This window comes from Apodemus sylvaticus, chromosome 19 (assembly GCF_947179515.1).
Source record: "Apodemus sylvaticus chromosome 19, mApoSyl1.1, whole genome shotgun sequence".
Taxonomy (NCBI): domain Eukaryota; kingdom Metazoa; phylum Chordata; class Mammalia; order Rodentia; family Muridae; genus Apodemus; species Apodemus sylvaticus.
The window spans coordinates 64,533,737-64,559,326 of record NC_067490.1 but is presented as its reverse complement, the minus strand read 5'-3'; the positions used below and the strand labels follow the sequence as shown (position 1 = coordinate 64,559,326).

General features: G+C 40.7%; 1 protein-coding gene across 1 annotated transcript in view; it reads right to left on the bottom strand.

The window, feature by feature from the left end:
- Nucleotides 1–23,761, bottom strand: part of LOC127669705 (zinc finger protein 431-like) — a gene marked incomplete at its 3' end in the record, with an annotated part of 326,640 nt that extends 302,879 nt beyond the window's left edge. Inside the window, exon 1 of the mRNA XM_052163883.1 lies at nucleotides 23,662–23,761. Coding sequence (XP_052019843.1) covers nucleotides 23,662–23,664 — 3 coding nt within the window. The remainder of the gene's footprint in view (nucleotides 1–23,661) is intronic.
- Between the last annotated feature and the right edge of the window lie 1,829 nt (nucleotides 23,762–25,590).

Genomic DNA, 25,590 nt, shown 5'->3' with positions numbered 1-25,590 from the left:
GGAGAGTTCTCCCGAACACAGAAAGCAGACATCCACATACCCACTGTAGTTCAGTGTATCCTGGAACCCAGCTATTCCAGGCGATCCTTGCCTGCCTTCTCGGCAGACACAGAGAGTACAGGATGGAAATGTTATGTTTATTCATCTCAAAGGCAGGACCTTAAATGAGAAACAGACACAGGGGATGGGGAGTAGGGGGTGGTGGTAGAGAGGAGAGTCTGGGTCCTGAAGCTTCATCTCTACACTCAGCTGTACCCCTAACCATCTCTCTGCTGGGAATATAAGATTATCAACTGCTCATGATGCCAGCAAAAGAAAGTACAGTGAACAGGATTTCCAAGCAAAACACGTTGACATGTGCCTTTAATCTCAGAACCAGGGAGGCAGAGACTGGAAGATCTTTGTTGGTCACTTTAGTCTACAAAGCAATTTTCAGAACAGCCATGGTTACATAGCGAAATACACTCTGTGATCTCTATTCTGTGTTGTCAACTTGATTACAACTTGAATTAATCAAAATCCAAAACTTATGGACACACCTTCAAGGGATTTGTTGTTTTATTTGTAGTAGGTAATCAGGGTCTTTGAAGTCGGAACACTCCAGTTAAATGCAGATCTTTTTGAGATTGAAAGGCAGAGGCCTTTAATCTGGATATGGAGCAAGAAAGCCACATAACTGTGTCATTGTGATTGGTATTGTTTCTATGAGCCAGGGTTTGTCTGCTATACCACTGGCTGTATAGGAATGCACTTTGTAGACCAGGCTACTCACAGACATCCACCTTCATGATTTATTCACATAGTACTTGGATTAAAGGCATGAGCAGAAGACACTCACCTTTAATTCAGAGATTGAATCTGGAACACACTCCTTTCATTTGGGCCACACCTTCATCTTGAGTCCTATATAAGAATGGAGGAAGCAAGTTTTCACATTGCCTGCTTGCTTTCTCCTGGCTAGCAAATCTTATTACTTTTCTGGCATTAGATCCCACTTGTCTGTGATTCTATCTTCTACTGTAGACCAGCTGAGATATCCAGCTTTGGGGACTGAGAACTTCTGGATTCTTGGACTTTGATTCATATCCAATTGTTGTTGGATAATGCATACTACATCCTGTAAGTCATTCTAATATATCTCCCTAATAGGAAAGAGGGAGTGAGTGAGAGATCATTTTATGTGATCTTTTGCTCTCAAAAACAGGCACCCCAAATAGACTTGCTAGCCCATGAGCACTTTCCCCATTGCCTGCCTAATCAGTTGCCTATAATGTTTAACTCTAGACAATGGTGTGACGTTGAAAGATATTTCCTATACATTCACACTGAGGTAGTGAGAGACTAGCAATTAGAAGGGACTGCGGAGGATGAGCTAGGGAGAGCGACACAGGGTGATGCATGCAGGAACCATGAGTGGGAGAGGGTAGAGATTCAGAGGGCCAAGATTGAATCAGAGGTAAATATATCTAAAAGATAGACTATTGGGATAGAACTTTTACTTTAATACATGGCATTGTTATTACCTTATTGATATCTTGAACTTCTTAAAAATATACTTAAATATAATTGGCAAATTAATTAATTAAGTGTTGAAAGTCTGTTCTTCTGGGCAATTTGATGCACCTTGGTTGGGGAACCAACAGAACTGGTGTCCCACAGGTAGTGTGACATGTGTGAAACGTGGGTCCCCTGCATATGGCAGAGAGAGAACTCAGCTGACATGCTGAGAAAGCTACTTGGAAGAGATTGCCCCAGAGACAAAAGTGAGATCACCTCTGAAGGTGGAGCAGCTGTGGAGACCTGGTAAGTGTCAGGTGAGGCAAGAAGTGGCCCGGACTGCTCTAGAATGTCTGAGGCAGTGACCAGATTCTTGATAGCCTGGCTTGACCCTAACAAAGGGTTAGATTACTACCCCTTCCAAGGACTTCACTGAGTGGGCTGGTTGTCTCTCCTGTAGTTATGGTGGGTGAGGAATGTATTGGCTCTTTTTTTTTTTTAAATATCATTACAACATCCAAAGAGATATCATCTTATATTGATCAGCTTCACTCTTTTGTTTTCTGTTTTTTGTTTTGTTTTATTCTTTGAGCATGGGCATTCCTGTATAGCCCTGCCTGTCATGAAAGTAGGTCTGACTACCAGGCTGGCCTTGAGATCAGAGATCCACATGCCTCTGATTCTGTTGTTCCAGATGTGCTTCTTTCCCTTAGGTTCTGAGATGACAGGATTTTGCCCTCAGACTGAGCAGAATCTTGCCTACTTAGGGAATGCAAACAGATGCTAGGATTGTGGGTTTAAACCCCAGTTTGTGACAGTGTAATGGTTGGGAGAAGCCATGGAGTAGAGAGTAAAATCCATTACTAGAGTCTTCTCTGAATCAGAAGGTCAAGGACTTGGCCACTGAGTTCCCTAGATAAAGCCAAGGAGATGATGCACTCCTCTCCCAGTTTTGACAAAGATATATTAGATTCTGAAGAACATGCACTGACAAGAGCACCTGTCTTGCCAGCCCTGAGTAAAAGGTGTTCCATGTCTGATCCACATTGTTTCTGTGGAGAGTAAAGCCACTGCTCTGAGGATGGCTGGTTTGCAGACTGGGATCTATACTCCTTTTGTGTATTTGCGACCTTGGACTACCTGAGATACTACCAAAGATTGAATAGTGCCATGAAGAAGAGCACAGAGGTCTCCCAGTTTTTGAGCCAGAGGAACACACAAGTGGCTTCAGGAAATGTAAACAACAACAACCAAGACAAAGATATAGAGGAGGTAGAACAACCCTCACCAAGCTTGCTGAGGGACAAAGGGCTGGAACTTGAGACCTATGATGGTGAAGACTGCCCTGAACAGGATCCTGCTTCTGACATTCCCAGGAACCTAGGATGCTGGGCATGGCTTCAAAAGTTTTTGGCCAAAAGAAGGAGAAGTGAACCAGCCACCCAGAACTCTGTTTGGAGTCCAGGAGCCCTGATGCCTGCTAAGCCTTGCAATTAGGGGATCTTCTGTCAGCTCCTCTATTACAGCAAAGGCACACACAAGGCAGTTGTGTCTTTGCAGCCATGTGGTGTTTGTTTGCTTGTTTCTTTACATCTTTCTTAATAAAAGTGTTAAAAAGCTGGAAATTTGTGTTATTGAAATGGCACTAGGGAAAATATGGGGGCTAGAGTGTACCCAGATGAGGATATTCTATTCTTTCCTGCCATTGGTTACAGGAGTAACTGGTGGTTTGTTGTAAAGAAGTCCTTAGGAGACTTTGACATCCTGGTTTTCATGTGTGCTGGGACATAAAAGAACCAGCACACATGGAGTAGCCTTGAGCACTTTGGGAAACCTCTCTGCTTAATCAACATGGTTGGGGAGTGATCACCCCAGATACTTACTTTACAAATTAATCTAGGGGCCACCTGCAACTTCCAATTTACCCCTTCTTCCTTCTGTGTAGACTAGACTAGCCCTGAAGTCACATTTACTTTGCTTTATCTTTCTAGAATGGGGATTAGAGGCCTGTGCCATGAATCCTGCACAGGAGATTCTTTCTATTTTCAGCAATGTCCTTTGGACATTTCTGCTTCACAGGGGAACTCACCTGCAGAAACAGGACAGGCTAAGTTGGACGGCCAGGGCAGTGCTGGCCCTGACAAAGAAAACCCAGCTCCCTGGCCTCGAGAGGGTGTCTTTTAAGTGGTTCCAGTCTTGGAAGAGCTTTACCTCTTACAAGCCTTACTTCTATTGTTGGTTTTCCTAGCAGTTGAATCCCTCAGTAGGCTAAGCCGTGAACCAGGCTAGAATGATTTCTTACATTTGACTCTCTGAACTTCATTTCTCAGGAAGTGTATGTAGGAAAAAAATAGACACTGCACAAAAATACTGATCAGCATGTTTCCCTTGAATATTAAATATTTTCTTTAATTCACATCACCTAGAACTTTCAAAAGAGGTGGGAAGACTCAGGTAATAAATCTTGGATACACTGAGAGAATGACTCATCGCTGGGCACCAGGATGTTCTGTCAGCATTTAGGAGCGCACCCTGGGTTCGAATCAAGTCCCATTGCAGCTTGCTGGGCATAATCTGATTTGGTTGCCAAAATGAAAGCACCAAGATACAAACTCATGGATGCTGTTGGAAATGATTTCAGCTCATGTAAGCCAACAGCCAAGAAGAACTTGGTTGTGTGGGAAATTCACAATTAGTAGAGCCCTGAGCTTCCAAAGATGTGCACTGACCATTAGCATTCCTCTATGGAAGAAGAGCAGCCCCACAGAGACACCTGCTGTGAAGAAGTAGCAGCACCTGGAGCTCAGAGGCTGAGCTGTGAATCTAGGGAGCTTAGGATCTTCTGGCTCCTTCCTTGGTTCCTGCTCCAGCTGTGGCCTCTATAATTGTGGTCAAGCCAACAGGGCAACTAACTATGGTCCTACCCTGCGAGGACTGCAAGACTCACACAAAACTCAGGGTTTGTGAGTAAGTCAATCGTGGCTGTCCTGTGTTTTCCCTGTCAAGTGGACTCTTGGACCATGGTCCCAAGGCAACAGGGAAACTACAGCTTGATGGAAAGTCCAGCTGAGATGGAATACCAGTTGAGTACTTGTCTGAGCCATCTTGAAAATCTTAGAAGATCAGAAAGAAAACCAGCTATAAGGAGATTTATGTTTGCACTGAGTTTGTTGCATTGCAAGGGGAGGGGGCTGTGTCTTAAGTCTTACCACACTTATAGGGCCAGATGTGTCTTTACCTAAGGTAGACAGTATGAAGTCTGCTTTTCGAAATGTCAGGAGGTTGAGCAGGGCAGAAAACAATCTGAACCCGTGGCACATGCAATGCATCACCATTCTTGATCAAACGTGCCAGGGGTTTTGTTAGCCTTTTGGAGCACACCTTCCAGAACCTGAGCTCCTGCAGAATTGCACCTCTGTTCTCCAGGCAGAGTATAATCCTGTCAGCACAGTGAATGTTCGGAGGAACAAAAACACATATGTGGTTTCAAATCACCTTCGGAAAATAACTCAGGCCTGCTGACAGCCTAGAAGAACTTGGCTTGGGGGACAAGTCAGAGCTAACTAGAGAAGGGAGCCCACTGTGTGACCACTGAGGTCCACACCACCTGGAGCGCCAGTGCTGCAGCACTCCCTGTTAAGAAGTATAAGGGCTGCAGCTCTGTAGGTGAACTGTGGATCTGAAAATGGAGACTTTAGTCTTCTTGCCAGACCTCATTCCAAGGCTCTGGCTCTTGCAATTGCCCTCAACCACCACAACCATCCTGCATGATAGTGGTTTCTTGTATGGTCCAAGCTAATTCAAATAATATAAAATAATAAAATAACAACCCTACTATGACTTATGTCAGATTGGCTCCTATCTGTTATTTTGTAGATCACAAAAATTTCGCTAACATTACACTTCTCTTCTCACCTCATTCGAACTCACTTTGTAGACCAGGCTACTCAGAGATCCACCTGCTAGATTCACTCCCATAGTGCTTGGATTATAGGTCTGAGTCGCCACACCTAGCAGAACGACACTCGCCTGTAATCCAGAGATTGAATCAGGAACACACACCTTTAGTTTGGGCCACACCTTCATCTTGAGGCCTATATAAGAACACAGAGGAAGTCAGTTTTCACATTGCCTGCTTGCTCTCTCCTAGATAGCAAGATTTAGGACTTCCCTGGCATTATTGCTTACTTGTCTGTGATTGCATCTTCTACTGAAGACCTGCTGAGACATCCAGCCCCAGGGACTGGGAACTTCTGGATTCTTGGACTTTGCTCCCCCATTCAGCTGTTGTGGAATAAGGCAGACACCATCATGTAAGTCATTCTAATATATCCCCCTATCAGGAAAGAGAGTGAGTGAGAGATCATTCTATGTGATCTTTTTCTCTTTAAAATAGGCACCCCAAGTAGATTTACTGACCCATGAGCACTTCCCCCATTGCCTGTCTCATCAGTCCACTATAATTTTAACTCTAGCCAATTGCATCCAGAGTGATAGGATCTTAATTTGAGGAGCTTCACTACTTTCTTGTTTGCTTGTTTGGATATTTTAGCCTAGGTTTTAATCTGTAGCCCTAGCTGTCTTGAAACTAGGTCTGCCTACCAGGTTGGCCTTGAGATCAGAGATCCAACTGCTTCTACTTCTGTCCCCAATCTGCTTCTTTCCTATAGGTGCTGAGACTAAAGTATTGCATCACCAGACTGGGCAGAATTTTGTCTCTATCAGGCAATGCAAATAGATGCTATTATTGTGGGTTTAACACCCAATATTCCACAGTGTAATGCTCAGGATGGTATAATTAACTAACTGGAGATTTCTCTGTATTTGAAGGTCAAGGACTTGCCCTCAGCATTCCATGGATAACCTGAAGATTCTGAGGGAGTACCATCTAAGTTTTGTCAAAAACACAGCAGATTCCCAAAAGGATGGACTCCCGAGTGGATGTGATTTGCCAGCCCTGACTACAAGATCTTCCACGTCTGCGCCACGTTGTTTCTCTGGAGAGTCAAGCCCCTGCTCTGAGGATGGCTGTTTTGCAGATTGGGATCTGTACTTTTGTGTATTATAGAGCTTGGACTACCAGAGATACTACCAAAGATTCAATTGTGCCATGAAGAAGAGCACCCTATTGAGAGTCAGAAGGAGACATGTGTGGCTTCAGGTGATATAAACAACAACAACCAAGGCAAAGATATAGAGGAGGTAGACCAATCCTCACCAAGCTGGCTGAGGGACAAAGGGCTAGAACTTGAGACCTATGATGGTAGAAACTGCCCTGACCAGGATCCTGGTTCTGACAGTCCCAGGAGCCTAGGACGCTGGGCATGGCTTCAAAAGGCTTTTGGCCAAAAGAAGAAAAAGAAGTGAATAAGTCACCCAGAACTCTTTTTGGGGTCCAGGAGCCCTGATGCCTGCTAACACCTGAAATTTGGGGATCTTCTGTCAGCTCCTCTATTACAGCAAAGGCACACACAAGGCAGTTGTGTCTTTGCAGCCATCTGGTGTTTGTTTGTTTATCTCATTCTTAATAAAAGAGTTAAAAGCTGGAGATTTGTGTTCTTTTTGAAATGGCCCAAGGGAAAAATGAAGGATAAAGTAGAGACAGATGGGGATAGTCTATTTTTCCTTCATTTGGTTACAGGAGTAACTGGTGGTTTGTCTTAAAGGAAGTCCTTAGGAGAATTTGTCATCCTGGTTTTCATGGGTGTTGGGACACAAAAGAACCAGCACACAGGGAGTAAACTTGAGGACTTTTGGAAACCTCTCTGCTTAATCAACATGGTTGAGGAGTGATCCGCCCATGTGCTTCCTTTACAATTTAATCTGGGTTCCATCTGCAACTTCCATTTTACCCCTTTTTCCTTCTGTGTGGACTAGACTAGCCCTGAACTCAGATTTACTTTGCTTTCTCTCTCTAGTATGGGGATTAGAGGCCTGTGCCATGAATCCTGCACAGGAGATTCTTTCTATTTTCAGCAATTTCCTTTGGAAATGTCTGCTTCACAAGGGAACTCACCTGCAGAAACCAGACAGGCTACACTGGAAGCTCAGGACAGTGCTGGCCCTGACACAGAAAAGCCAGCTCCCTGGCCTCGAGAGTGTATCTTTTAAGTGCTTCCAGTCTTGGAAGAGCTTCACCTCTTACAAGCCTTACTTCTATTGTTGGTCTTCGTAACAGTTGAATCCCTCAGTAGGCTAAGCCGTGTACCAGGCTAAAGAATGATTTCTTACATTTGACTCTCTGAACTTCATTTCTCAGGAAGTGTAGTTAGGAAACAAAATAGACACTTCACAGAAATACTGACCAGCATGTTTTCCCTTGAATATTCAATATTTTCCATCATTCACATCACCTAGAACTTTCAAAAGAGGTGGGAAGAATCAGGGAATACATCTTGCATTCACTGAGAGAATGACTCATTCCTGGGCACTAGGCTGTTCTGTCAGCATTTAGGAGTGCACCTTGGGTTCAAATCAAGTCCCATTGCAGCTTGCTGGGCATAATCTGATTTGGTTGACAAAATGAAAGCACCAAGAAACAAAATCATGGACGCTGTTGGAAATGATTTCAGCTCACGTAAGCCAACAGCCAAGAAGAACTTGTTTGTGTAGGAAATTCACAGTTAATAGAGCCCTGAGCTTCCAAAGATGTGCACAGACCATTGGCATTCCTCTCTGGAGGAAGAGCAGCCCCACAGCGACCCCTGCTGTGAAGAAGAGGCAGCACCTGGACCTCAGAGTCAGAGCTGTGGATCTATGGATCATTGTAGATACTGGCTCTTTTCTTGGTCCCCACTCAAGCTGTGGCCTCTACAAGTGTAGACAAGCCAACAGGGGGACTAACTATGGACTTGCCCTGCCAGGATTCCAAGGCTCTCCTTAAAACTCGGGGTGTATGAGTGCATCAACCGGGGTCATCCTGTGTTTTCCCTGTCTGTCAAGTGTAATCTTGGACCATGGCCCCAAGGCAACAGGGAAACTACAGCTAGATGAAATGACCAGCTGAGGCAGAATACCAGTTGAGCACTTGTCTGTGCCATATGGAAAATCTTAGGCAAACAGAAAGGAAAGCAGCTGCAAGGAGATTTGTGTTTGCAATGAATATTTTACATTGCATGAGAGGGGGACAGTGTGAGAAGTATTGACACACTTGTAGGGCCGAATGGGTCATTTACCTATGGTAGACAGAATAAAGTCTGCTTTTTGAAATGTCAGGAGGCTGAGCTGTCAGGAAAAAAAAAATCTCAGCACCTGCAATGAATCTCCATCCTCGAACCTAGGCACCATGCGTTTTGGTCAGCCATTAGGAGGACAAGTTCCAGAACCAGAGCTCCTGCAGAATTCCACCTCTGCCTGCCTGTCACATTCCAATCCTGTCAGCACAGCGAATGTTCAGAGGTACAAAAACACATGGGGTTTCAAATCACCTTCAAAAAACAACTCAGGCCTGCTGACAGCATAGCCAAACTTGGCTTGGGGGACAAGTCATAGTTACTAGAGGAGATCCAAAATGTGAGCATTGAGATAATCACCACCTGGAGCGCCAGTGACTCAGCATCCTCTGTGGTGAAGAAGTCGCTGGGCTGCAGCTCTGTAGGAGAACTGAGGATCTGCAAAAGGAGACTTGAAAAAAAAACATGAAAGAATTCTTAATTATCTGGAATTTTAGAGGAATAATCTCAAGCAAGAGATTACAGCAGTGATGCATTTGAAATTAATTATTGACTTGCTAAACAAATAAAGATAGAATGGATAAGGTAGCATTCATTCTGTTTCTATCATGGTTTCATAGATGGTCCCCACAATAATTTTTTTTTTGTATAGAAAAAAACAGAATATCAAGTTCATCCACATGAAAAGGAACTTTTCATTTTGAGAAGTGATAACACCATTCCATTCCATGGTGTTGGCAAAAGATGATGTAATAAGGATCAACATTGATCCCTCTCTGGTTAATGACTGTGAGTCCATTTATATTACCAAAGAAGGTCTTAAATATCCCAACATTGCTGCATTATAAGACAAAGGCTTTGAAGCCAACTATAAGAAGTTCCTGGAGGTCCTTAAAGAGGAAATGGCTAAGTCACTTACAGAAATCCAGGAAAACACAAACAATTGGAGGGAATCAATAAATACCACAAAGACACCCAGGAAAACAGAAACAAAACAGTGGATGAAACCAATAAATTCTATAAATAAAGAAATCATAAACAAAGTGTTGAAGGAAACAAACCATTACAGACCAAGAAATACAAAAAAAATGAAGCAAACACAAACTGAGGGAATACTGGAAATAAAAATTTAGGAGTGCGCATTGGAACTAGAGGCAAGGTTCAGTGAGAGAATACAGAGATGGAAGACAAATCTCAAGCATTGAAAATAAAATAGAAGGGATGGACGCATCAGGAAATAAATGTTGTATCTAATACTTCCTGACATAATATCCACAAAATACAGGACATTGTGTAAGATCAAAGCACTAGAAGACTAGCAATAGAGGAAGAACACTCGATCAAAGTCTCAGAAAGTATTGACAACAAAATCATACAAGAAAAATTTCCTAACCTAAAGAGCGAGGTACCTAACAAAGTACAAGAATCATCAAAACACCACACAGAATGGATCATAAAATGAAGTCTCTTCCCTGAGTAATAATCAAAATATACAATACAAAGAACAAATACTAAATGATACAATGGTATAAAAGCCAAAAAAAAAAAAAAACATATAAAGGAAGATCTGTTGAAATCACAGATGACTTCTCACTGGAGTCTGTTAATGCCAAAAGGGTTTGGACACACGTTTTGCAGAATGTACACATGCCCAGATTATTATATGTAGAACATATTTAATTACCACAAATGAAAAATAAGATAGTCTATGATAAAGTTAAATTTGAACAATATCTCTCTACAAATACAGACCTTCACAAAGTAATTGAAGAAGAATCTAACTCAAAGAAGTTAATGATACACAGGTAGTCAAAAGTCTTATGTTATCTACAAAAGAAGGGAAAGCACACACACACACACACACACATGCGCGCGTACGCACACACACACACAAAAGCACACACACTCACACCAATACCAAAACACCCTGCAGTATCAAGAAGAAGAAGAAGAAGAAGAAGAAGAAGAAGAAGAAGAAGAAGAAGAAGAAGAAGAAGAAGAAGAAGAAGAAGAAGAAGAAGAAGAAGAAGAACATTCCAGGAGTTAAATATCCCTGTTCATGAACCATTCCAATATCCATAATCTCAGTGTACCAAGGAAAAGACACAGGCTAACAGAATGGATATTAACACAAACATATCCTTCTATTGCATACATGAATTAAAGCTCAACAGCAACAATAGACATTGCTTCAAGATAAAGGTGAGCAAATATCTATTCTAATCAAATGGACAAAGAACCAGGATGGAGTAGCCATTTTAAAAATTAGCAAAATAGATTTTGATCAAAGTATAATCAAAATAATTCAAGTAGACTACATATTCCTCAAAGGAATAAATATTACTATAGATGGAATCATAATTTTTTAATATTTGCCTTAAATACAAGGTCACCAACCTATGTAAAAGAAATATTTTAAGTCTAAAATGATGTATTAAACCTCATACACTTAGAATCATTGATTTCAATACCCCTCTCTTACCAAGGGACACATTCTCCAGACAAAAACTAAACAGAGAAATATTCCAGCTAACTGAGAGCAAGGACATGAATCCAGCTGATACTTTGAAAATATTGTACTGAAATATAAGATAATATACCTTCTGTTCACCACCTCACAAAACTTACTCATAAACTGACCACATATTCAGACACATTGAAAGTCTTTATACATACAAGGAAATTGAAACAACACCGTGTGTCTCATCAAACCACCAAGAATTACAGCTGCATATCAACAAAACAAGAGAGAACACAAGGTTTACAAACTCATGGGAACTGCACACCACACAACTGAATGAAAAATAGGTTAAAGCAGAAATAGAGGAAGAAATAAGAGATTTTAAGGAATTCAATGAATATGAATATGCAACATGCACAATCCTATTTAAAACAAAGAAAAATAAAAGTGGTGCTTAGAAGAAAGTTCATTGCACAAATGCCTACATTAAAAAATAGGAGAACTCACACATATTGGCAATTTAAGAGCACAAATTTAAGTCTAGAACAGAAAGAAGTGAATGAGCTATTATAAAATGGAGTACACATCAAGAAATTATCCAACTGGGGGAGGCTGAAATCAATAAAATAGAAAGAGAGGAAAGCAAGGAAACAATGAAACATGGAGTTGATCCTTTGAACATTTTATTAGAAAAGACAGGCAATCCCTTATTGACAGATAGAGAATATCAAAATTACTGAAATCTAAAATAAAAATGGTGAAAAAATAAAACACAATAAAGAAATTGAGAGAATGATAAAAACCTAGACTTGAAAAAAAACCTGTCTTCCACTGAGTTGGTTATTCTAAAAGAAATGAGAAATTTCCTGGATAGCATCCACTTACCATAATTAAAACAAACTATCACAAACAATTTTTAAAAAGATATATTTCTCTATCTATCTATCTATCTATCTATCTATCTATCTATCTATCTATATATCTATCTATCTCTTTAATGTATATAAGTACGCTATCACAGACTTCAGACACTCCAGAAGAGGGCATTAAATCCAATTATGGATGGTTGCTAGTGATCATGTGTTATGTGGGCATATAACACAATACCTTTGGAAGAGCAGTCAGTGCTCTTATCCACTGAACTATCTCTCCAGCCCTAAGATAAACAACTTATACGTAAACATCTAGAAAAAGAGAAGGCTCTACAAATTTGCCACCAATAGGAACCCCGGACCATGAGTTTCAGGGTAGAATTCTACCAGACTTCCAAAGAAGAGTTAATGAGAATACTCCTTAAAGTATTTAACAATATAAACACAGAACAAACATTAACTGATTTATTTTGTGAACCCATGGTTGCTCAAGTAGCCAGTCAAAAAACACTAAGCACCAAAAGACAATTACAGAGCAATTTTCTTTAAATCCACAAATGCAAAAATACTTAGTAAAACAAAACAAATAAAAAAGCAATCTTTATACATTACCATTTCTGGAACACATGTTCTTTGCCACTAAGAAAACACTACCCGGAAGATTTAACCTCAGAAATGCTGATTTCTTCATCATCCCCTCTAATTAATTAGCTGTAGCTAGCTTGCATCTATTGTTCCATTAGTTCCTTCTATTGGACAAAGCTTCTGAGTTCTGCTACTTCCTGAGGCTGGAATATGGATGGCCCCTTCTATTACATTATCATCAACTTTTTTCCCCCAAAACTTCACTGCCTAAGCTTGGGTGTCTTATAACTTGCTCAGAAATCTAACTTGACCTCAGAGATCTGTATGGCTCTGTCTCATGAATGCTGGAATAAAAAGCATGTAACAAAATGCCTGAACCTAAGCTTTTCCTTTTAGAACTTAAATTGAAAACACAGAATAGCAAACAAACCCATCCCTTTTCACATTGACACAAATTTGTATCAACATATGTCAACATGAAAACGATAACCAGGTAATAATAATTCCTAACATGACACATTTCTCTTTCATACAACTGCAAATCTGTAAGATTAGGTGGATGGAATCAGGCCCTAATAAAACCATTCCTTTAGTATCTTTGAATATCCTTGATTACAAGATTTACCGTCATTCAACTTCCTGGTGATACTTTGCTTTTTGAACCTTAAATTTTGTATTACTGCATTGGGAGATTGCTATGCTTGATCAAAACAGTCAGGCCAAATTCTATGCGGGGATTTTTGAGACTTCCTTTGTCAATGCAATCAATGTAAACTTCTTTACTATAACCTCAAGAAGACTGTTCAGACAAGGGAAATAGGCAGCAACATTCTTTACCAAAACATCCTAAGAAACAGATAAAGGTAATCATGAGGAAATACTGGACCTAAAGAAGACCAAAGCCAGCAGAACATTCTCCAAACTCTGCATCTCCATGTCTGATGTCTAAGTGTTCTTCAGGTCTCCAACTCCTTTCTGCTTTGTTCATTGAAGCACAATTTGTTCTCTTTGACTGGTTTGATTCAATTCCTGAGCAGGTATCATATAGTTCTAACATCTCAAAAACTTGGGGTCTCTAAGATAACTTCAATTTCACAGCTTCTTGTTTCAAAGTCCTGGATCCACACATGATCTTCTCTGCTCCTCCAAAGAGATTGGGTCACTTTTCCAACTCTGACCTCTGTTATCATTTTAAGCTCTGATTGACTCCATTCTACTGCTCCTGTTGTACTTGCTGTTCATCCCATGGTACTTGCATCTTCAAGGTGCTGGGTTCTTCTGCTAGAACTAGTCTTGACCCATAACCTTCCTTATGCTTGCTCAATTGTGCCAAGCCTCAGCTTTTCTGCATGGCAATTTCATGAATTCGAAGTCAGTACCACCTGGGTTATTCTTACACATAACCAAGCCGAGCTGCACCATGAGGTCCAACCTTGGTGATCTCTAGAACACACCTTTTCTGTCACTCAGAAAATACCAGTCAGTTTTCACCACAGTGATGCTGATTTCTTCTTCATCACCTCTAATTACTAACTAGCCAGCATCAATTGTCTCTGTATTATTACCATTTAAGACCGAGCTCTGAGTTCTGCTGCTTACTGGGGCTGGAACACAGCTCCTTCTATTACTTTATTAGCAGCATTCAGTATTTCAAACATATCACTGCATAATCTTGGCTTTCCTGGAACTTGCTTAGATATCTACCTTGATCTCAAAGATCTGCATGGCTCTGTCTCGTGAATGGTGGGTTAAAAAGCATGTAACACCATGACATGAACTAAGCCTTTGTGCATATATTTTAAATTCAGAACCCAGAATCCAAATCTATCTCTTGGCAATTTGACACATTTATATTCATTTGTCTACATCAAAACAGTAACCAGGTAATAAAAATTCCTAACATGATACAGTTCACTTTCAATCAACTGCAAATCCATATGTTTAGCTGAATGTAATCTTGTCCTAATGTAACCATTCCTTTAATGCCAGTGAATATCCTTGATCACAAGATTAAACGTCATTCAACTTCCTGATAAAGCCTTGTATTTTGAACCTTTCTTTTTTTTTATTTTTCCTTTCTTAGTTTCTATGTTTGTTAAAAATTTTCATGCCAAATTCTATGCGGTGATTTTCATGATTTACTTTGTCAATACAATTAATGTAAACATCTTTACCTTAACCTCAAGGAAACTCTTCAGACGAGGCAGCAAACTTCTTTGCAAAAGCATAAAAAAAAAAAAAAACAACAACAACAACAACATAAAAACATCTCCAGAGTGGAAATAATCCCAAGGACCCATGTCTATAATATCCTACTATGATACCCTTCTAACTCCCACTTAATTCGTGATCATATTCATTAATTTTCTCTCCAGCACACAGAATTTGGGGACTTATCCCTGGTGAAAACACTTTACCACATTGATTACATTAATAAGTTTTCTGTCCGGTGTGTGTTCTTTTATGATACTGGAGATGACTGGGTCTTGTAAAGGCTTTACCACATTGTTTACATTCATAAGGTTTCTCTCCAGTATGTATTCTTTTATGATATTGGAGATGAATGCGCTGTGCAAAGGCTTTACCACATTGAGTGCACTCATAAGGTTTCTCTCCAGTATGTGTTCTTTTATGATATTGGAGATTACTGCGCTGTGCAAAGGCTTTACCACATTGATTTCATTCATATGGTTTCTCTCCAGTATGTGTTCTTTTATGTGTTTGCAGATTACTGTGACATGCAAAGGCTTTACCACATTGATTACATTCATAAGGTTTCTCTACAGTATGTGTTCTTTTATGTCTTTGGAGATGACTGCACTCTGCAAAGGCTTTACCACATTGATTACAATCATAAGGTTTCTCTCCAGTATGTGTTCTTTTATGAATTTGGAGATAACTGTGCTGTGCAAAGGCTTTACCACATTGATTGCATTCATAAGGTTTCTCTCCTGTATGTGTCATTTTATGTCCTTGGAGATGACTGGGTCTTGCAACGGCTTTACCACGTTGATTACATTCATAAGATTTCTCTCCAGTATGTGTGGTTTTATGATATTGGAGATTACCGGATCTTGAAAAGGCTTTACCACATTGATTACATTCATAAGGTTTCTCTCCAGTATGTGTTGTTTTATGATATTGGAGATTACTGGATCTTGTAAAGGATTTAGCACATTGATTACATTCATAAGATTTCTCTCCAGTATGTGTTGTTTTATGATATTGGAGATTACTGCATCTTGTAAAGGCTTTACCACATATATTACACTCATACGGTTTCTCTCCACTATGACTTCTTACATGCCTGCAATGATAATTAGCACATGTGAAATCATTACCACATTCATTACTCTGATCAATCATGTAATCAATATGAATTATATTTACAATTTCTCTAATGGTAAAGAAGCAGAAGATCTTAAGGTTTTAGATCTTTATATGTTCATGATATCCTCTCTCATTATGAGTTGTTCAAGACACCTGTGATGGTTATTACATGGCTCATAAATATAGTACCCTCTTTTTATATGATGTATTTTAGCTATCTGAAGAAAGTTAGAAAAACTCTGATCTGTATAACACTGATTGTCTTCATATATTTCCTCTAGTTTGAATTACAACACATGTGACTGGGAACCAGGACACACTGAAGAATTTCCAAATTCCTAGTACCCATAAAGATTTTTTACACTATGAGTTTTGGGATATTCCCTGTAAAGGTAAAAAACTAACTAATTACAAATGTCTTTCATATTCCTAATTTCTTTCAAAGGCAGAATACTACATATCTTCTTGTTTTAGAACAAAAAATTTATGTTTCTTCTTTCCATATCCCTATGCTCACATGATTATTATCCCTTGTGACACATGATATACCTAATAAAAAGAATGATAAATGAAAGGTTTACGCATTGCATTCACACTGTTTAAATTTTTGTTTCTCATAACATGTGCAATATGGACTAATGTTTCTCCACAACAATATTCTTGATTCTCATAAAATGCCCTCTCACCAAACTGGACCATATTACTACAAGAATATGAGTATCACCAACCTTTCTATGGACTATTTGCTTATTAGAATGTTTTGGATATAATTTTATCACTATTCAATGTGCAATTTCTAAATACTATGAGACTATACAGATTGGCAGATCCACAACACACGTCTAATGGAGCTACTTATCAAATGGATACACAAATCAGATATAAGATCTTGAGGTACATCATTTTGTAAGAATATTATAATCATATCTACATTTAAAGGACTGTGATTTTACACTTTTGCTTTTTGCTGGAGATTCCATAAGATATTAAAATTTCCTCAGAGACAAATTTGTAACAGCTTGCATATGAAAATTACCTTTCATGACTTTTATTATTTTGACAATGTTCTTCAAGATGATGCTCTTCCCAATTATAGCCTAAAACACAGTAACAGAAAATACATGATATAGCACTGGAAAATAGGCAAAATTAAAGGTATTGTGAATTTCCACTGCACCATGAAAATTACAGTGATAATTCAGTAGAACTGAATTATTCAGCTCAATTTTCATACAATTAAAATAATAGAAGATCATCAATAACCAAGAAACATTTATATCCTTCAGAAAAAAAATAACATACTTACCTACAGCTTTGAGGCTCAGGTAAGTTTCCAACATCACATTTTGGTAGAGACTCTTCTGGGAAGGATCCAGCAAATTCCACTCCTCCTCAGTGAATTTCATGTGCATATCATCAAAAGTCACTGCATCCTAAATATCCCATACAAGTGTACAACACAAAGCATGATACTAACATCACCGGAAAAAAAATATATGCTTTCTCCAATATATATTCACATCATTCTCATGCTTGCTCTGCTTATTTTCTGACTCAGAATTTATAATTGCTGTGTCATTTTAGAAGAAGCTTAATTATAAGATACACTTCTGTCACTTTTGAACACTTTGAATAGGATACAGCTTTGCTAGAGAAATGTGAATTGAGAGGGAGATGCAGAGGAAACAGATCCACAATACCAAGCACACATCTGAAAAATTGTATGAACAATTACTAACTACAAACATGATGGGCAAGCTGGGTGTATTTTCTCATGTCTTTAATCACAGAGGCACAGGCAGGTGTGTGCCATTTACCAAGACACTGGCATGGCCTTTGCAATGTGTTCTAGGTGACTAAAATGTATATTTTAAGACCCTCAATCCCTACAAAAAAAACAACCATGGGAAAAAATGATACTGAATTCAAAGTTCTTTATGAAAGTTCCTACAAAGAATTATAAATTCAAAGCACATCTGTATTCATCTGGCAGAAATATGAAGTTTAGTCTATAACATTTGGTCAAATTTCAATACTAAAGATATGAATGAAAAACCACGGAGCCGGGCGGTGGTGGCACACACCTGTAATCCCAGCACTCTGGGAGGCAGAGGAAGGCAGATTTCTGAGTTTGAGGCCAGCCTGGTCTACAACGTGAGTTCCAGGACAGCCACGGCTATAGAGAGAAACCCTGTCTCGAAAAAACCAAATCCAAAAACAAAACAAAACAACAGAAAAAAGAAAAACCACACAAAAAAGTGCTTATATTACAAATACAAGACATGTGTCTTTTGTGGTTTCTCTACTACTTTAAGGACAGACAAAGCTACACAGCAAAATTTGTTTTGGAAAAGAAAAGCAAAAAATAAAATAAATGTAAAAATATAAAACAACTAGACTTGTAAAATAGATTATCACTGATTACCAAATGTATCTATTATATTTTATATGATTTAAAGAAAGAGATTATAGTGAATATATGGGAGCATGTGAAGAAAGTTGAAGGGTCAGTTTCAACCACAACACAGTACACACCAAGGACACAATGTTCCCCTCTAAAAGAAATGCTGGGTAAAATCTGGAGCAGAGGCTGAGGGCATGGCCAATGAAAATTTGCCCCACTTGAGAGTGCCATTGTATGGACAAGCACCAATCCATGACATTATTAATGACACTCTGTTATGCTCCCACACCGAAGCCTTGATTAATTGTCTATTGAGAGGATCCACCCACCAGCTGACTGAAAAGTCTGCACCGATCCAGAGTCAAACCTTGCATGGACCTTGGGGAATCTTGGGGAAGAGTTGGCAGGAAGATTGAAGCCCCTGAGGAGGATAGGAACTCCACAGGAAGACAAAGAGACTCAAGTAACAAGCACCCTTGGGGAGACTCAGAGACTAAGCCACAAACCAAATAGCATACACAGGATGGACTAAGTCCCCTGGCACATATATAGCAGATATGCAGCTCACAGGCTCAGAAGGTCATCTAATAACAACTGTAGCAAGGGCTTTCCCTATAGCTGGGGGTGGGGGGGATATCTTTTGAATCTGTTTTCTTAACTGGGCTGCCATGTCTGGCCTCAGTAAGAGAGGATGTACTTAATTCACAAGAGAATTGATGTACCAATTTTCGGGATACCTGGGGGCCCCACAACCTCTCAAAGAAAAACAGAGGGGACTGGGGGAGGGACTCTGCCATGGCAAGGGACATATAATGGGGATAGTGATAAGGGTGACAAAGAATATATAAATTATTGGAAAAGCAAAAAAAGAGAGAAAAAATAAAATTTTCATTCTACAAGCACTATCCTGGAAGGTATCTGGAATGGCTCCTACCAGAAGTTCTTCCACAAGCTTCACAAAGAAAGCCAGACAGGACAGAGAAGCGGCCAAAGACATCATCCTATCTGGACGCATTTTGTTTCAATCAACAACATACCCTGATCATTATAGGCAAATGTTCATCATGTGATGTAAATTCATTCAGTCTTTCTTCAGTGATCCTAGCAGTCTGCAGGAGCTCCTACACTGTTCAAATGTCTAAAGTCTCCTTGGACATTCAAGGCAAAATCTGGAAAGTCACATCTTTGAACATTTTGGCTACTTCCTTTCCCTGTATACATCTTTCTATGGCAGATTTACCAATACCTTAGTTATCTCAACAAGTTGTGGTCGCAAAATGCAACTCAAGCATCATCCTCATAATTTCACTGCAATGAACTTCCCTGGGCTGCTGACTGTACAAAAGAATGGTGTAATAGTGCCAAACTGTAACCATACAGGAATAATCCATAATCTTGAATTTTATTATCTATCAGTTTTCAGAAGACATATCATATGAATGATCCTCTCAAGTTTGACTTCTAAGTTGATGGACTTTGCATCACTTAAACCACATTTGCAGCAGGTTTTATTAAAAGTTCCTTCTTGCAACTAGGAAACACATTGCCTACTCCTATTATGAATTTAAGACTTAGCTGGAGTAAGTGTTACACCTTGGATATGTTCTTAGCCATCTCTCCACAAGGGTATGTGCTCCACTAAGTTCATATCTGATTCATTTATAACAGCTTGAAACTAAGAAAAAAATTAAGATGTACCTCAACAAAAATATGGATACAGAATATATGGATCATTTACAAAATGGGATTATATTTAGCCTGTAAAACAATGACAACAAGAATTTTGCAGGCACATCGATATGTCTAGATACCACCATTCTAAGTAAGGTATCCCAGACCCCAAAGGACATGCATATATGTACTCACATACAAATGAATAATAGCCATAATGTTCTGGATGTCCCTGCTGCATTTCTTGGCCCTGAAGAAACTAAACAAGAAGGAAGGCTAAGGGGCTGGATAGATGACTCAGCAGCTAAGAGCACTGACTGCTCTTTGGAAAGACTTTAGGTCAAATACCAGCAAGCACATGATGGCTAACAACCACAAGTAATGAGATCTGACACCCACTTCTGGTGTGTCTGAAGACAGCTAAGAGTGTTCATATATATAATAAATAAATCTTTAAAAAGAAGGAAGTCTAAAATGAGCATGGTTAAATCTCACTCAGAAATAGAAATAAAATAGTCATAGGAGATAAATGAAAGAGAAAGAACTGGAAAGGTATGTAGTTAAGAAAGGGGAAGGGGAAGTAACAAAAAGTTGTGGTGAGGAGAAAGGAAAGGCCATAGGTTGAGGAAAATTAATTGAAGTCTGCAGATGTTAGGGGTCTAAGAGTTTAGGCATCTTTAGAATGTGCCACAGACCACGAAAGGGAGGCCAACAGGGAGTCTACGGGGTTGATTGTAGCTGAGATGCATAGCAGTGTGTTATGGACACTGAAGAGGGCCAGATTCTGCAGCCAGACTGTGCCCCCAATGCAGTTAATTATACCAACAAAACCAAAAACCTTTCCACCCAAAACTTCTCCTGTCTACAGGAAATGCAGGCAAAAAGATGGAGCACAGAATGAAGGAATGTCCTAACAATAGCCTGGCCAAATTGAGACCTATCCCATGGTTAAGCAACAATCCCTGACATTACTGAGGAAATACTTAAAGAGAGTAGTTTAGCATACTTGTCCTCTGAGAGTGTCCATCCAGTACCTGACGGAATCAGATGTAGACACCCACAGCCTAACATTTGACAGAGTCCAGGGGGTCTTTTGGGGGAAAGTACTGAGGGTCTCCAAAGGAATAGGAAGTCCATAGGAAGAACCTCAATGTCAACTCACCCAGATACAAGGAGGCACTCAGAGACTGAGCCACCAACCAAGAAACATACACAGAATGGACTAAGGTCCCCACAATATATGCAGTTCATGAGCTACTCAGTCTTCATGTGTTTCCACCAACAAATGGAGCAGGAGATATATCTAATGGCTTCTCGGACTTTTGATTAAAATCAAGTATAGGGGATGTCCGTTATGCTCTTGAATGTCTGTCCAAACTGTTCACCTAACTTGGTTGCCTTGTCTGACCTCAGTAAGAGAGATAATCCTAACCATCCAGAAATGTGAAATGCCAAGGTTGATAGATACTCCCGTGGTCCCCGAGCTCCTTATAGAGATAAAAGGAATTCGTAATGAAGGACTGTGTAAAGTGAAGTGAAGAGATGGTAGCAATTCGAATTCAAATAAAATAAATAAATAATAAATAAATAAGTGGGAAAATGAACAAATACACACATTAGAATGAAAATATAGAAACCAGCACATTCATGTCAAATTTTGCCCCACTCAATATTTCAGGGTGTAAGCCAAGGAGAAAAGATTCTTGTCCAAAATATCACATGAATGACCTCTCTCTAAAAATTTCAGAGTCTATTTTCCACTCAAATGTTATGATCTCGATTTCCTCTGGTTGCCTATTGTCAACACTCCAAACTCACAATCCTATAAGAACAACTGATTAAATTCCATGAACAGCTTTCTATGACTTTTGTCATCTCAATTTCTAATAATGTCCATATCCCTCAAAACAGAACCTAGACTCAGTCCAGCAGCAAAATCATCTATTGATACCATTTTTTGTTGTTGGTGGTGGTGTTCTAACTTGCAACTATCTTGCTGTGGTAGAATCCTGAAGCAAAAAAAATCTCATAAAAACAATAATAAATCTCATAATAAATCGTTGCTGTTAATGGTTCTGGCAGATATCAGTTCACCACTTTGGGAGCTTAGAATAGAACAGAAGCTACAAACAGTAGGCAAAAGCACGGACAAACATCATCTCTTGGCTTGTTCTTCAGATCGGTCTATGTGGCATGCTCAGTAAGTCATCTCATCCATCCTAAGCCCACTTGCTTATGAATATTGTCACACTCATAATCATCAACACTATCACTCACAGACATAGCAACCGCCATTTTGATGATGACACATCCACAACTGAGGCTTCTTCCGATGACTGTAGCTCTGAAATGTAGAATGATGACAGCTTCACCTCTCTCCTGACTATGGATCCTTGTGGATTGCTAAGAGTATCTCTTACTGCCCACCTCCTCTCGAACCTTTTAACATTAGTCAGCATTTCCTCTTCAACATACCAACCAAACAGGTCAGAAAAAGGGGCAACAGTCACCCAACATTTTCTAAAAATCTAGACAGCAAACCATAAGCCAGGAGTAAACTCCCACCCAAAAAAGACACCCTGAGAAACCAGTACCTAGAGCCATAATCACCACGAATGCAGCTGCCCAAACACCAGAATAGGATAATAATGAATACTGGCCAGGAAAATAAATCACAAACCTCAGGTTCTCACTCTCTTCCCTTGCCCCATACATCCTCTTTTGCAGTAGATCTCTTCCATGTTTTATTTAGTTTATTTTCTCAGGACATGTCAGAGAAGGAAAAGGAGAAGGAGGAGGAGCAGATAAAAAGAAGGAGAAGGTGAATAACAAGAAAGAAGAAGAAGAAGAAGAAGAAGAAGAAGAAGAAGAAGAAGAATCAGAAGAATCAGTCAACCTAAGGTCTAGAAAATATTTAGTATTTCAAATGAAATCATGAATGAAAACTCTCTTAAACTAAAGAAGATGCCTGTTAATGAATTGGAAGCATCAAAAGTAGAAAGAAAATGGGAAAGAGGTCCTTCATTTGCCGCTTAACAATCAAAACACTAAACATACAAGTTAAAGAAATATAAAAAAAAAAACCTACAGCAGAAAAAAGTAAGAAACTTAACAAAATAAAAACTAGTAATGTATGAAATCAGAACTATTAGATTCATATCCATCTTCATTTTTTAAGGAATTAATTCCTTACTTCTACAATGTTCTCCCTGAATGTATTACTTCAGGCCAGGAGAGGGCACCATGCCCCATTACATATAGTTATGAGCCACTATGTGGTTGCTAAGAATTGAACTCATGACCTGTGTAAGTATATCCAGAGCTCTTAACCTTTGAGCCATCTCTCCAGTCCTATTCCTGCCTTTTTAGTGTATATTATAAAAGACAAAAAGGTTTGGACACAGGTGCTGCATAGTCACAGAAAGCACCCATTCTTCTAATAGAAAGCAACTGGTCCAGATGTTCTGGACAGAATTACAATCAGCCATGATACTGAAGTTATTCAGAGGTCATGGCCTGGAACTGCAAGTAAGGAGAACCACTAGAAACCTCACAGGAAGTCACATCTGGCTGATGCTTCTGATCCAACCCCATGGAGGACCCACCACCCCAGGTCCTACTCTTCAGCCTCATTTTCCTCCCCATTGTGTGCAGATATCCTGTACTCACCATGTCTTGATTTCAGCATTTCCCTGAGGTCCCCTCACAGCACACAACAGCAGAGCTCAGAGCAGGACGCAGAGAAGCATTCAAGCTGCACACCCACAGGGAACACCTCAGAAACAGAAGGTGAGGGAGAGAGTGAAGATCAATCAGCATAAATGTCTAGAAAAGATTTCCAATAAAATCCTAAATGAAAATTTCCTAAACTAAAGAAGGTGCCTGTGTAGGAATAGCCAGAGTTATTATAAATATATAGCCAGAGTTAATATAAAAGCATGCAAAATACCAAACAGATTGGGGAAAACTCCCTTTAATGCACAATAATCGGAACACTAAGCATCTAAAGTAAAGCAATAAAGAAAACTACTACAGAAATTAACAAAACTAAAAAACAAACAAACAAACAAAAAAAGACAAGTTACCCTGGGACCTAGCCCCGCCCATCCCACGGCCCATCACCCCAGCCAGCTGCAACTTGATCATTAATGTTCCTTGGGAAAGCACCAGCCCAGAACTCTGTAAACTCTACCAGGTCTTTGTCGTTTCACAGCCCAGCCTGTGTCTTTAAGGAACAGGATGCAGTTTATTGGCTTGTGAATTCCCTACCTGTCTCACCAGCTCACAAGCAGAAGCGAAGGCCTGGTGCACAGACCAGCGATCCAGGGCGGCCAGGCTCGGCTTCTATTCCCACAGGAGGGTCGTGCCAGGAGGCCACTGTGCCCGCCTGGAGGAGTACAGAGAGGGTTTGCACTCCGCCCCGCTGCAAACTTTCCAGAGCGGGAAGCCTGGGCCTTGCCAGGCCACTGTCCCCACCTGGAGCACAGAGAGGGTTTGCACTCTGCCCCACTGCAAATTTTCCAGAGCAGAGCGGGAAGCCCACGCCTTGCCTGGCCATTGTCCCTGCCCGGAGGAGCACAGAGAGGGTTTGCACTCCGCCCAGCTGCAAACTTTCCAGAGCGGGAAGCCTGGGCCTTGCCAGGCCACTGTCCCCACCTGGAGCACAGAGAGGGTTTGCACTCTGCCCTGCTGCAAATTTTCCAGAGCAGAGCGGGAAGCCCGCGCCTTGTCTGGCCATTGTCCCTGCCCGGAGGAGCACAGAGAGGGTTTGCACTCCGCCCCGCTGCAAACTTTCCAGAGCAGAGCAGGAAGCCCACGCCTTGCCAGTCCACTGTCCCTGCCCAGAGCACAGAGAGGGTTTGCACTCTGCCCTGCTGCAAACTTTCCAGAGCAGAGTGGGAAGCCCGCGCCTTGCCCGGCCATTGTCCCTGCCCGGAGGAGCACAGAGAGGGTTTGCACTCGGCCCCGCTGCAAACTTTCCAGAGCGGGAAGCCCGCGCCTTGCCCGTCCACTGTCCCTGCCCAGAGCACAGAGAGGGTTTGCACTCTGCCCCGCTGCAAACTTTCCAGAGCGGGAAGCCCACGCCTTGCCCACTGTCCCTGCCCAGAGCACAAAGAGGGTTTGGACTCCGCCCCACTGTAAACTTTACATAGTGGGAAGCCAGCGTCTTGCCCGGCCTCTCCAAACTTACAGACTGCTTCTGTGGAGACGACAAGAGGATAGTGCGGTGTGACTTGAGAGTTCACAGACACCCACAGCATGGAGCACTATCTTCATCTGGATGCGCATACGAATGCGGTCCTATTCCACAATTCCAGGCCAGGCTGCTCAGAGCCCAGGAAGCTCAGCAATCGCAGCAGTCGCTAAATGTGCGCGCTCACTTCCTTCCTGCCTCTGCCAGACCTCCGACAAACACTCACATTCAAACTCCCAGCCCACTTTCATTCATAAAATAGAAGACAGGAAATGACAACATTCCAGGAGGCTGGATGCAGGGCGGGAACTGCGGTGAAGTCAGGGGTGGTGCCAGCGGTTGCAGGGTGATGGACAGGGACATCAATATGGCGCCCGCCAGGGGCTGAGGTGCACAGTCGTGGG